This window comes from Manacus vitellinus, unplaced genomic scaffold (genome assembly GCF_001715985.3).
Source record: "Manacus vitellinus isolate BGI_N305 unplaced genomic scaffold, ASM171598v3 scaffold_10_pilon, whole genome shotgun sequence".
NCBI lineage: Eukaryota > Metazoa > Chordata > Aves > Passeriformes > Pipridae > Manacus > Manacus vitellinus.
The window spans coordinates 14,628,350-14,642,130 of NW_021938838.1; the positions used below are offsets into that span (position 1 = coordinate 14,628,350).

At 49.9% G+C, this 13,781-nt stretch overlaps 1 protein-coding gene across 1 annotated transcript; it reads left to right on the plus strand.

Annotated features, from left to right (window-relative positions):
- The first annotated feature begins 3,548 nt into the window (after window positions 1-3,548).
- On the plus strand, window positions 3,549-5,837 carry PLEKHF1 (pleckstrin homology and FYVE domain containing 1). The gene has a single exon (XM_018086910.1). The coding sequence runs from the start codon at window positions 3,557-3,559 to the stop codon at window positions 4,376-4,378; it is 822 nt and encodes a 273-aa protein (XP_017942399.1). The 5' UTR covers window positions 3,549-3,556; the 3' UTR covers window positions 4,379-5,837.
- Window positions 5,838-13,781: the final 7,944 nt, after the last annotated feature.

Below are 13,781 nucleotides of genomic sequence, written 5' to 3' on the forward strand. Positions count from 1 at the left end.
TAAATTACCAAGTTTGACCGTGTACCAAAATCCCAGAAAGTGCTCCGGCCGCGGAGCTCTAAAGGGAACCCTCCCCTGGGCTGTGCGCCTCTCCCAAAGGGGCACGTGGGCTCCCGGGCGCTGGGAGGGACAGGGAATTGTCTCTTCCCTCGGTGGTCGCCCACCCTCGCCAGCCAGCCCAGCCCGCGCGTGTCGTTCGCACGAGCCCTTGTCCAGCCTGAGCGTGGCCAAGTCCTGTCACATTGGTCCCGTCAGCTGCAGCACCCGAGAGTTCCTTACGGGGGGCTTTTCCCTGTGCCTCCCCAGCACGGGGAGGCCGATAAGCGGCGGGGAGGGGAGCAGGAGGTGCGGGCGGAGTGCGCCTCGCTGTTCTGCCTGGGGATGTGTGCATGGATAGAGCAGGGGAGAGGGAGGGAGCGAGGCATTTCGTTGAGTTTCGGGTTTTCCTTCCTCCCTTCCTATGCTGCTGAGGCGCCTCTGAGCCTGGCTGGCACTCGCAAGAGCCACAGCTGAGCTCAGGCTGCCAACGAGGGGGTTTGGTAGCATCAGTCTGAGCTCCTCAAAAGCCACTGCTCGGCAGTCCCTTTGCCCTGGCCCTGTACTGAACGTGGCAAGAAGCTTGGTAGCTCAGTCAGTCTATACCCTGCCACAACTGGTGACATTCCCAAAGGTGTAATGTGACAGCCAGTGCCAAAATGTACATGTGCTGAATTGGGTTCCTCATGAGCATGGCAGGAAGGGGGTTGCCAGAGCCTGTCCTCCTTGCCCCCAGCAGTCACAGCATGCTGGGAAAGAGGGAGAGGCAAGCTGAAATCCCCTCAGGCAGGAGAAGGAGAGGAACTCCGGTTTGCTTGCTCTGAGTGCCTGCTCTGGCAGCTGCATCCTGCTTACTGTGCTTGGTGAGCAAGTGCTTATACCAGCCCTGACTCCAGGAGACAGTGCTCAGCTGAGCAAAGCAGAAAAAGGGAGTAAGGGAGAGCTGCAGAGAGATGAGGCTCGGGGCATTTTCTGCTGTCAGAGCTCAGCAGTCAGATCTCAGTGCACTGATCCTCATGGGCCATCCCATGCATGTGGTATGCATTTGGTATGCAGTGGATACCAAGACTGTCAGCTCTGTCTGATGGCAAGAACAGAAGGATCAGGTAGAACAGCTCACTGCATCACGACAGCTAAGCCTTAGATACACACAGTCTTGAAAAACATACCCCAGACTCAGTGACCCAGGAACTTAAGTCGAAATGCTCTGCCTGGCATGCATCAACATGGCTGTTTATAATCCCAAGTGAACAAGCATTCATTGTTAAAAGTTGTGGCGTGCTTGCTTCTGGAGTGGAGTGCCAAGCAGTGTGTTTTTTCCTTTGAATATCAGTCACACTCAGTGCATAGTATTTGATCACATGTAGAACCAACAGATCTTGATGAAAATAACCAGCCCCAAAATTTGGCATGCCAAAAACCTCTGTGAAAAGCAGCATGCTGGTAAAGTACATCTTCCCACCCTCATTTCAACTGGATAAGCTGCTGCTGTATGTGGCACATGGGCACATGCAGCACTTGGTAATAAGCACTGTGACCCTGCTGACCTGACATGGCAAACAGGAAAATAATATTTACCAAAATGAATAAAATAGATTAGACTTCATATCCTCATTTTGTTCCAAAGGGAGAGGCTCTCATCTCCCAGAAAAGGAGACCATAATAACACTCAGAAGCTATCTTTACCCAATTCACAAAGTACTTGCATTCCAAAGCCCAACTGTGCATTATTTGCAGTGAGTCACAATATTAACATGAAATTGGGTTTTATGTGGTTACTCAAGCTGAGCACTCTCTGGATCTCGGGGCAGGATTGATTTGGCTTGTGGTGGGATGTGGTGAGTCACCCTTTCAGATGGCTGTTGCCCACCCACATGAGTGGATATGCTTAACACTGTCCCAGCTCCATCCAAGGCATTCCAGTGCTTTGAAACCCTGAGGATACATATCCTTCCCTCCAGTTTGAGGAAGCCAGCTCTTGAGGAGCACTGGCCACTCGGTGTTTCTCTGTGAAAGCTATTTCTGCAGGGTAGGTCACTTCATTTAGGTCTCCCAGGGCTAAACCTGGGTCTTGGCCTTGTGGGTTTTTACCCTGTTGTGCTCTAGAGAAGAAAATTCTGGGAACTCAGCAGAATTGACTTGTCTATCTGCCAGATAGCTCAGGCAAGAGGTGAAAGGTGTGCAGCAGCCTTCAGCAGCAGCTCTGTGGTTTCCTTTCCAGCATAGTGAAGGGGTGATTTGGGGTGAAGGACAAGGGTAGAATGTAAGTCATCATTATCCCAAACACACAGGACCAGGAGTGTTGTCATCCTCCTCTTCCCTTTCCCCTCCAGCCTCCACAGTAGCAGGCACTCTGGACAAGGAGGACAGGGAAAGCAGTGGAGGGTGGCTCTGCATTAGTGGTTCAGTGAACCAGGGCAACACACATCCCTGTGATCTTGGAGCTGCCTCGTGATGGCTGAGCTACCTCTCTGGAGGAGGAAATGACTCACGTTCCCATGGCCAGCCTGCCTTGGGGCAGCTCCTTCAGTGCATGAGGGGTAGGGGCAACAAAAAATAAACTTAGAAGGAGTGCCTTCCTTACTCCAAACTACCTTCCTTACTGCAAACATTTGCTTTTACTTCAGACTTACCCTTACCTAGGTTTTCTAGTAAAACAAAAACCAACAGACTAACAAAACTCCAGATTGAAAACTCCAGATGAGAAGGAGGGTGCGGAGTTGTGGGAGGGATGATTGTGCTGCATTCCACTTCCCCTTCAGCAGAGAGCAGAACTGTTTTCAGAATGATGTGTCTTGCAACTGGAAGCACTGGCATCCCTGGGATAGTGGAGGAAAGGCTTGACTCATGTGGATTTATTCACATAACAGGGGCTTTTTTCTTTTCTCTTTTTTTTCTCTTCTTGTCATGCAGGGAGGACCAGTGGGAACAAGTGATACCACAGTGTTTTGTTTTGTTCCTGCCTCAGCTCTGGTCCAAAATGGGGCTGTGGGGTGTATGTGTCTGTAATTAATCCTTGAGAAAGCAGGTGTGCAGTCAGAAATGGAAGGCTTGCTCCCAAAACCATCATAAGTTAGCTCCCAGCACCCAGAGGGATAGACCGGGCAGGCCTTGGTAACCTTCAGCTGTCACAGTACAGTGACTCTTGAGCAAGTACTTACACCTACGTAAAAGCAGGTTCAGAGCAAGCAGCTTCCTTTGCTAAGGGCACAGAGTTATACTGGTGAAAAGCACAGCTGTAATGGAAAAGCTGGCTCTGCCTCCGAGGGCTTCCATTGCTGCAAACTGAACTGTCCCAGTACAGACTGGGCTGTTGCAAGGTGAGGCCAGAAAGTTTGGAAATTTAATTTTAAAAAGTAACAAGCTAAAGTGCTAAAGGGCTCAGGAGATTACTTGTACCCTCGGGTTGCGTTAGGAGCATCTCACCTGTGCATGCATTAGCTACTCACCCCACCCAGGGCAGATGGTTGCAGCTTCACCACTTCCCTCTTTGTTTTCCTCTCTTCAGAGTGAGCTGGAGATGGTGGACCATCTTGCAAACACCGAGATCAACAGCCAGCGCATTGCTGCTGTGGAAAACTGCTTTGGGGCTTCCGGGCAGCCCTTAGCCTTGCCCGGAAGGGTCCTTCTGGGAGAAGGGATTTTAACCAAAGAATGCCGCAAGAAACCAAAGCCTCGCATATTCTTCCTTTTCAACGACATCCTCGTCTACGGCAGCATAGTCATCAACAAAAGGAAGTACAACTCCCAGCACATCATTCCCCTTGAAGATGTCACTTTGGAGACGCTGCCAGACACTTTGCAGATGAAGAACCGCTGGATGATCAAAACCTCCAAGAAGTCCTTCGTGGTTTCCGCGGCCTCCCTCACGGAGCGGAAGGAGTGGATCAGCCATCTGGAGGAGTGCATCAGGCACCTGCTGACGAAGACGGGCCGGCAGCCCTCCACGGAGCACGCGGCTCCCTGGATCCCAGACAAGGCGACGGACATCTGCATGCGCTGCACGCAGACCAAGTTCTCCACGCTCACCCGAAGGCACCACTGCCGCAAGTGCGGCTTCGTCGTCTGCGCAGACTGCTCCAGGCAGAGGTTCCTGATGCCCCGGCTGTCCCCCAAGCCCCTGAGGGTCTGCAACCTGTGCTACAGGCAGCTGCTGGCGGAGAAAAAGAAGGAGGCAGAGGCAGATCTGAGGCAGACAGAGCCGATCTGCTCTGCCGTCCAGGGCTACGAGCCCTCCAGCGGCGATGACAGCGACAAGTCTGATGACGACAAAGCTGACCGGTGGCCAGCAGACACAGAGTTTTATACCTCACCAGTATCCTGGTCATCCTTCCATAGCTGACCTCCCTGGGAGCTGGTGGAGTTTAGACATTGGGAAGCCAACCTCTGGCCTCCAGTGCATGTCCTTAGTGTTTTCTCTGGAGGCCGTGCCGAGGAAGGTGGATTTTGGCCTCTGTATATGGTGTCTGTGGGGGAAGCAGAGATGAGGTTGCCCCTCTGAGAACGTGTCTCATATGTGTGTGCGGAGAAGAACAGCTCAGTGAATAGCATGGCCTGGGGCACAGACCTGCGGATCAGTCTTGGCCAATCGAGCTTGCCCTTCAGTGCCTTAGTCTTCCTCTCCATAAAAACACAGCAGTACTAACTCCTATTCTGAAATGTTTTGAGATTGGCTCTTGGGAGAAAAAGAAGCAAGAAATCCTGGAGTTGAACATGTTTGCCTGCTTGCAGTGTGTTCCTCTGTCAGGGCAAGGGGCTGTTTTCCATGAGCATTGCCAGAGATTGTCACTGCAAGTGTGCCAGCCCCGGGGAACAGCTGCTCATCCTGGCATGGTAAGGCTGGCACTGGCTTCTGTGTCTACACCCGAGTCTCTCAGTGTTGGAAACACTAAGAGAATGGTGCTCTGAATGAGGTTTGGTGTGAGCAGCCCTAGCAAAGCACTGGAGCGTCCAGCTCTCACATAGAAAGAGGCCATGGGGTGGTACCAGAAAAGGAGGGAGGAAGGAGAGGAAAAAGGGACAGGTAAAATTACACTGAGCAGTGAAATAAGGAGCTCGGGATGTACTACAGTTGACTCAACTAAGTGCAGAGCCCAGATCTCAAATACAAATATCAGATTTCTAGAAACTTGAAGAACTCAAGCCTACTAGGTAAAAGCACAGCCCAGGGAAGACTTTTAACAAGTCTTGAAAAATCCAGGAAATTGCCCCAAGTTAAGATCCCTATGAAGTACAGCACTCCAACTTCCCCTTCCCTCCTGGACTGCTGCCCAAGGCATTGAATTCCCACTTGTGGGCTCACCTCTTGTCTGTCAGTCTCATGAGTCCAAAGTTAAGGTGCTTTATGTACTTCAAGGATTGGAGCCAAAGACCTTACTTGAGTTAACTTGAGATCAACTTTAAAGTTCAAATTAAGTTAGAAATAAACTGTGTTTATCCAAGTATTCTATCATAATGTAGCATGGGAGTAAATATACAGGAAATCAGACAACAGCAATTTTTTTGCAGCAGACATTTCTACAAACTCCATTTTAGTGTATTTTTCTATTGTGTATTTTATGCTCTGGAAGAGTAACATGGCTGGGAATACATGGGCCAATGTTATAATCTGTTTCCTTACCATGACCTGTTACAAGCAGTGCATTGCTTGACAGGTGGCCAGACTTGGGTTTTTTTAAATTTCAGTTCAAATTGATCATTCTTAATGTCTTTGTTAAAGTGCCACTGTTCCAATGAATTTGTATCACTTGACTGTGTGTGAATAAAGATATGGCAAACAGGAAGAAGCCAGGAAAACAGGACAATAAAGTGTGTTGTTATTGAACAAGAGTCTTAAACAAGAACTGGGATTCAGGCCTGGCCAACCAGCATGAGTTCAGACTCCTCAGCTCTAGGGAGACTGCTCCAGGTTTCTGTTTACTGCTTGAAGGTAAGGGTGAGTGAAAAAAAAATCCAAATCTGATGCTTCCTTTCTATTTATGCCATGTTATCATCTGACAGACTTTTCCCAAGTCTTTTGCAATCCCCTGCAGTAGTCTGTATTCGTTGGAATGGTATTTTTCCGGTGGGGACACAGCTTAGAGTGGGCCAACAAACCTTATGACCTAAGCAGATGTTTTTGGGTTTTAAAGCAATAAGTACACCGGGTTCTGTTTTTTCCATCACTCTCCAAGTTTAGTTCCTAACTCTGCACAGCAGTGACTGTTTTTACAGTGCCTCCCACCCACCAGAAGGGTGTACATGCTATGCAAACAGAAAATGACCTTAAAAATAAACAGCCATTAGAATGGCTCACAAGCCAAAAATAGCCCAGCTGCTGAATCCGTGTCCATTGCTGGCGTTCCAGTTCCCTGCTGCTGAAGTGAAACTCCCAGTTTCGTCCTAGTAACTGGCTCCAGAAATGTATTCCAGTTTTGAACCTAATCCTTAGTTCTCTTTGAGATCAGCTTTTCTTTATCTTACGTGTTCAAAGGTCTTACTATTATCAGCCCTGAAAGAGCTATGAACTGTTTTTATCCACTAATGAGAGACAGACATGCCTCTAGCGAATGCCTTCTTGGTGAGCAAGAGCTTTTCTTAATCACAGCAGGAAAAAAAGAGTCTGAAAAACCAAACAAACTCTATCAAAAACAACCCAGCCCCTTGTTTTGGTGCATGCAGGCCTTTGGGGAAACACACACACCTTCCACCAACTGGTACAGCCCCAGCCCTCAGGGTGGAGGAGCTGGGACACTCGAGGTAACAGAATAAGAGTGGCTCACATCACATACACTGCAGTTCTGAAGAAGTGTTTCGGAGGTGAGGAGGTGCCCACGAGCACTTGCACTTTCAGAGGCTTCTCACACGCTGCCTGGTGTGTTGCACTGTCTTCTCCCAGTGCTTGTCCTGCTGTTATCCAGCTCCCAGCTCTGTGGCTGTGCAGGAAGCATCAGACATTGCAGAGCAGCTCCTGCCAGGCAGGGAGACACAGAAAGGCTGGAGGCAGCCACAGGTTCAAGAGGACACCTGCCATGGAAGCCCCAAGAAACCCAGTGACTCTTAAAACTGTTAATGTGTATGGTAAAAGGATCCTGCCCAGGAAAACATGGGGAAATTTAAACAAAGCCGCTCCCCCTCTTCCTGTAGCTCTGTTAGCCAAGTTGTGGAGCTCAACACTGGGATTAGAGCCTGGGGCTCCTGGCTTCTGGCCTGCTGAACACATGGGTTTTACATCACAGGCAGTGCTGTTACAGTCCAGCCTAGAGTTTTCCAGCCTGATTCTGTCTCCAGTGCGTTAATGGGGCATTTCCTGATGGTTTGGGTTTTTTCTTTTTTTAGCTAAATAAATGCCTTTACCAGAGATTTGTTACAGTTTGCAGCTCCAGGCAACTACAAAAAGAGCAGTAGCTTGAGTGCTCACCTTGGGAAACATCTGCAGGCTGGGGGTTTTGTGAGGTCACACCTTTTTCCTGCAGGGCTCCCAAACGTGGAGATCCCAATGGGGATCAGTTGCCAGAAGGGGCTCCTTGCTCAGCCCCTGCCTGAAGGTGTCACGGTCCAAAGGCACAGCAGGGTGAAGCTGTCCCTGCTGCACACCAGCCTTGGCACTGCCTGATCCTGGGGTGTGCTGCCTCAGGAAAACAGACTGGCTGAAAAATGCTCCTTCTGCTTCCTCAAGCAGAAACTGGAGCCCAGGCACATTTAGAAAAATCCAAGAGTTTTTTGCCTGCAGCAAAATGGTTCCTTTTCAGCTGGACACACACGAGCCAGTGGACAGTGCCTGTAGCTGTCAGGAGTGAGAAGAACACTAGTGTGCTGAACGTGGAGAGCAAAACTTGAACGTTAGCATCAGACTTGCTGAAACTGCTGGGAATCCTCCAGCACAGAGGAAAGCAGAGCCAAGGACCATGCAGTAAAGAATTAAATAATAAAAATCCTCTTCTGCTCTTCAGTCAGCTGGAAGGGGAGGAAGAGGATGGCACTGGTGCAGCAGCCAGTCACAAAAGCCCAAGGAAAGGTAATGGGGAGATGTGATCTGTGAATAAACTGAAAGGATCAAAGAGGTTCAATGAAACCCATGTGTTCTGCCATCCCAAGGCGCAGCCCAGGCACACCACAGCTCCCAGCACAGTGCTGACTCAGCATTCACGAGCATTCAGCAGGGAGAAGCGAGCCAGCTGCTCAGCCAGAGCCTTGCTCCCAGTTACTCAAACACTCGGTTTCTATCCAAGCAGGAATTCTGGCTCTGCCACAGCCCACAGCCTCTTCCGACTCACTGCTGCTGCAAGGCAGTTTCTCATGTTCCTCAGCCTGGGATTTTTGATTAGCAGGAGGAACTGAGGAGCACAGATGGTCCCAGCTGCTGCTGAGCTGTGAAGTGATGTGTTCTCAATGAAAAATACAGGCTTCTGGTTTTGACTCTTTCTGCTCCAGGCCGTGGACTTTAAGAAAGGTGTTGGCAGGAAGATGTTACACTACTGTCACTTCCGTGGTGGACACAATATAGCAAAGCAGCTCCAAGAAACCCTTGCCTGAGAGCTGAGTGCTGGAGCTGCTCTCCAGAGCACCCAGGGAGGAACACTGTGCTCCAGGGAAGCACGGGCTGCACACTGTGGTGTAAAGCACTGCAGGGCAACACACAGCCAGGTCTGCTTCATGTGGCACATCACAGGCAGGAGCAACCCCAGTGCCACACAGGGGTGTGGGAAGGAGCCTCTCCTGCCTGTGCACTTGTTCATAAAACCTCCTAATATACAGCCAGTGCTGTGATCCTGTGCAGCAGCTGGAGGAGAGGCAGGCAGGGAGGTGGTATCGAGTGCTGAGGAATGTGGAGTGACTCTCTTTGAAGTTGGCATTTGACTTCCTTTCCAGTAAGGCCCAGAAATGCAAAGAAGCAATAAGCAGGTTTTCTGTAAACCTCTTACAGAGAGGTTTATGGCCAAGACTGAGTTACACAACCTCCCCAGTCTGCTACTGTAGGAACGGGAGAGAAAAAGGAGGAGGGGAGTTAGATAAGAGATTTTGTTTTAGCAGAGCAGTCTCGTGCAGTGCCTTCTGTTGTACAGTCAAACCAACCTGGGGCAGAGCATCTGCTGCCATCAGCAATCCTGCTGCCTGGGATCCTGCTGACCAGACTGCCCCACGCAGCAAGGGAATGCTGCTGGCTTTGTCTAGCCTCTCCTTTTTTACTGTCCTAAACACAATGTGTTTTGATGAGAACCTTTGGCAAACAATGTATTTGAGAAGCAAAAAGCATTAACTCAAGGCTAGACAGGTCTCTTTTCCTCTAACAGCAACAAGAAAAAAAAAAGTCACACGTGGTTTTTTACAGGAAGAGTTACACATTAGGTAAAAATAGAGCTTTAGTGGTTTCATATATGAAGGATCTTCCAGAGGCACCAGAGGGAAAAGTAAGTGTGGCACTGAGGCCTCTCCATGGATTTGTTCCCCTTCCCATCGAGGCCTGCAGGAGGAACCATGTCCCCTAACACACATCACATCCTCGTGCAGTCTTCAGTCTGTGATGGCCACCTTACAGGGCAAGCTGGACAAGCCCCTTGGCAGCCTGCCTGAGCCTGCCTGAGATGCACATCACCTGTGTGTGGCACATGGGTTCTGCCAGAGCTCCAGAGCGAGCCCCATGCCCAGCAGTGTGCAGGAGAGCAGTGCTTTGTGAGCACAACCATTCTCAAATGGCTCAAACAGCTCGAGGTGTGAGCCAGCAAACCAAGCCACAGAGCAGAGCCAGCAGCACCCAGGTCACAGCTTCCTGGCTCCATCAAAGCCTCTGACTTGGTGAGGGCTCAGCAGCAAGTTCCACACAAACAAACGTGTTTTGATCCTCCCAAAGATGTCCTTGAGCTCGCTTGTTTACTGTTTGAGCAGCCTAAGCAGCCCAGCAGTTTTGCTGTGCATGGTGTTCATAGTCCAAAGGTCTTCCATATGCCACCATAAGGCTTTGCACACTCTGTGCAGCCAGCCCTGCTCCCCAGGTACCCAGCACCAGCCCTGCAGTCCAGTCTCTGTGGCTGGGGCCACAGAACCAGGGCAGCTGCCCTGTCATCTTCCCCCCCACACAGCTCTGTGGGCAGCAGGGAGCCTCACACCACCTGGAGAGCTGTCTTCTCTGTGGGGAGAGGCTGTTTTTCACTGGCTCGGCAGGATCCAGCTGCTCTCCCTGACACACTCCTAACCACAGCTGTCTGTACACCCCAGGGAGCAGAGCAGGGAGTGACGCTGTGCATTAACCCTGCCAGGGCCTCTGCAGCACAGCCTTCTGCTGCAGTTCATACAGGGGAGATGCCTTACCCTTAAACCTCAGCAGAGACAGGCTGGTGTCAGTCACATCCATCCCGTGGGGGAGGACTTGTCCTGCAGGGTGTCCAGCTGCAGCTGCATTTGTTCATTCTGCCCGTACCAGGTTCGAGGCAGATACAAGACCTGGGACTGAGCAAGTCCCTCTGTCTGTGCTGGGTCCCACAGGCACTCAGGATGTCACACACTGCAGCCATCTGTTTGCAAGGGAACAGCTTGAACGATGAGAGGTTCTACAAAATCCACTGGCAAGGAGCTACGGTGCTAATCTGGGAAGGATGACATCACACTTTGCTGCTTCAAGACTTCAGCAGTACTGTCCCTGTAATACAGCAGTTAGAGGTATGTTACCTCCATAAAAACAGGGTCTGTGATGCAGCTGGTGTAGCCCATGAGCTGGGGCAGCCCTCAGAGCATGGCCCTAGAGCCCAAGGAGAGCCCTCTGGAGCAGCAGCTCTGCCAGCACCCTGGCAATCACCAAGCAAGCACCCCTCACACCAGCTCACACCCCTAACACCAGCTCACATTCTTCCTCTCTCCTCCAGGACAGGCAGTAGCCAAAGCCCAGCACGTGGCTGTCTCACAGAAGGGATTCTAAAGGATGTGTTTGATGGTTGAGACCTTACAAGTTAGGGGTAAAAATAAGGTTGCTGCTCTACACAGCTTCCCCCCATTTCAGCACCCTCACCATGCAGAAGAACCATCTGGGCAATGCATGAAGAATGGGGGAGCCCCCAGCACTGTAAATGCTGTTCCCCTTGGGAGATGGGGAAGGGTCCTGTGCTGGAAGCAACCAGAGGAGCTGGTCATTACCTGAGCACACACGACGCAGCTCCCTGGAAACAAACTTTCACGGGCTGGTCCAGAACAGATGTGGTGTTAACAGCTCTTTGGAGCACAGCAGGCTCTGCCTCCCACCCAGCAGCACTTGAACAACTCTTCCTGGTCATCCACCAGTATTTGCCTCTGGAGGCTGGATTTTCCCAGGGCCAGCTCTCCCAGCTACACTGGTGGGATGCAGCTGCAGTGGGCAGGGCATCCCTCCATCTGAACCAGCCCTGCACAACAGGTGCCTCTGTGAGCTGTGGGTTCCTGGCTGCAGGTTTAGGAAGAACAGCAAGACAGAGGAGGAGAAGGAGGGGTTTTTTTAATATAAATTTTAAATCAGTTCTGTGAGAACACTTAAACATTCAAAAAGAAACATGAGGAACTTGACCCATGTAATCTCTGTCAAACAATTTTCTTTCTGCAAAATAAAGTAATAGCATGACCATATTTTAACACAACTTCCACTTTATGTGAATAAAGATTTTCTTCTTTAAAAATATTGCCTAGTGCTTCAGATTCTGGAGACATTTTCCATGAGGTGCAAGCAATAAAGATATTTGGTTTAATTTTTAAGTTGCTATTGCAATTCCAAGATCATGAAGTAACTGATTGCAACTGATGGACACGGGTTAGTGTCTCCTACCTCTGTTTAATCACTTTTTTGTACACAGGAAAGCACTCAGGGAGGAAGGCTCCACTCCTGAATGGGATAAAAGGCACAAAGGCAAATGGGCAGGTCCTCCCTATCACAGGAAAACCCTTCAGTACAACACAAAGCATACCACACTTTTTTCAGAACACAATTGCTTTGGCAGCACATACGTCGTGTTTTACTCACAGCACATATGTTGGCACAACAGTGCAGAAATGGTGTGCAGCATGGGTTTGGGAGAACATGAAAGCAGACTTAATAAACCAGAGCCAGAATTCACCTTCCCCAAAATCACAAGGGAGGCACCTACAGAACGATACTTCTGCTGCTTTAGTCTCTTGTCAGCCCGTGGTGAGAAACTTCTGGAGGCAGTGGCTGGTTCTGGACCCGTGTGACCAACCCTCTCTGACATCAAGCTGCCTAATCACTTTCTGAACACATTTCTGTTCTGGCACCTAGAGCATCCTGTGCCAATGAGCTCCACAATTCCCTGTTACCTTGTGTGAACAAGCACTTCCTTTCACCTCTGCCAGTTCGGTGGGTGCACCCTGCCTTCTCTGCCACGGTATTGTTCCTCCTATTCATCCCTGTGCCATTCACAGATGTGATCAAATCTCTCCCCATTAAGTGTCTTCTCCAGGTGGAACAGTTTAAATCAGCACATCTTTCTTTACACAAGTGCCCTCTCATTCTGTGTTATCCTTCTCTGCACTGCCCTTTTTGGCTCCAAAAGGAGTAACCTGAGCGGATCAAGCAGACTGCACAGACTATTCAAGATGTGGCTCCTACCTGGATTCATTCAGTGACCTAACTACATTCACTACCTTCTCAGTTTCCTTTCCCATCTGTCCTAACCTTCCCATTGTCTTCTGACCCACTGCTGAGCACTGAGCTTGTATTGTCAGAAATCTGCCCACTGACCTCAAAATCTTTCCTGAGAGAAAATAGGTCACTCAGAGCTCAGCACTGTATAATCAGAGTTATCTTTCTTCTGGTGGCATTTACCAATACTCACTGTTCTGCTGACTGCAGGCTCATAAGGGTGTCTGCAGTTGCTGTTTTCCATGAATATCTGAGGCTCCCAAAGATGCAGCAAGGCCAACCAAAAGACACGGGGCAGCTTTGAAGCTGGCTTCAGTTGTCGGGATGTGAGCAGCCAGTAGTTGGTTAATTGATTTCCTGTTTGTTATCTGAAGACACCATCCAATTTTGGTTTATTGCATAACAATACAGCACAATTACACTACACACAACAGAAATACACACCTTTTTCACAAGGCAGCTTAATTAGTTAGTAGGCAGCAGAGCACTTTGAAGACGTAAAGCACTACAAGAGTGCTCCTTATTATCCTCCGGTCTACTTATCATTAGTGGCACAATGTGAAGGCTAATCTTCGCCCTATACTCACCGGGGATGTGCTGCTGCCATTGTCGGCAGCACCAGTCCCACGGGGCCGGGCTGGGGATATGAAAGCCCGAAATTAGGATTAGGCTCAGCGTCAGCACAGGCTCCTGCAGAGTTAAACTTCAGAGACGGCAGAAAGCCTCAAGTATGCGGGCGGCTGCCAGGCGATGGGAGGCTGTTCGCTGCGGTTATGGAACAAATACTTTTATACACGGATTCCTGGAGAGAATGGCTGGGAAAAGGCATGCGAGCCCCTTTTATGGAAACCAGCAACATCAGATCCAGGAGCCTGCCTCGCCAGCACCCTGGTTAGCCTTTTATTACTGACTTTGTTCCTGCATTAGCAATTAATAAACTGCAGTTTGGTCAGGAGGCTGCTCCATGAACTCTGGCTCACAGAGAGGCACAGAGCAGGCAGCTGATTCCTCCCAATGCTCCAGCAAGTATTCTGCTTCCACTTAGTACTTGCTGAACTGTTTGCTCTGTTCCCTGCTTTCTTGAGTACCAAAGCATTTGCTCTTGCACTCCATCTCTCCCAAGCCCAAATACTACATCCAATTGTTGCAT

Coding starts and splice junctions, on each gene's coding strand:
- PLEKHF1 (XM_018086910.1), top strand. CDS start 3,557: ATGGTGGACCATCTTGCAAACACCGAGATCAACAGCCAGCGCATTGCT.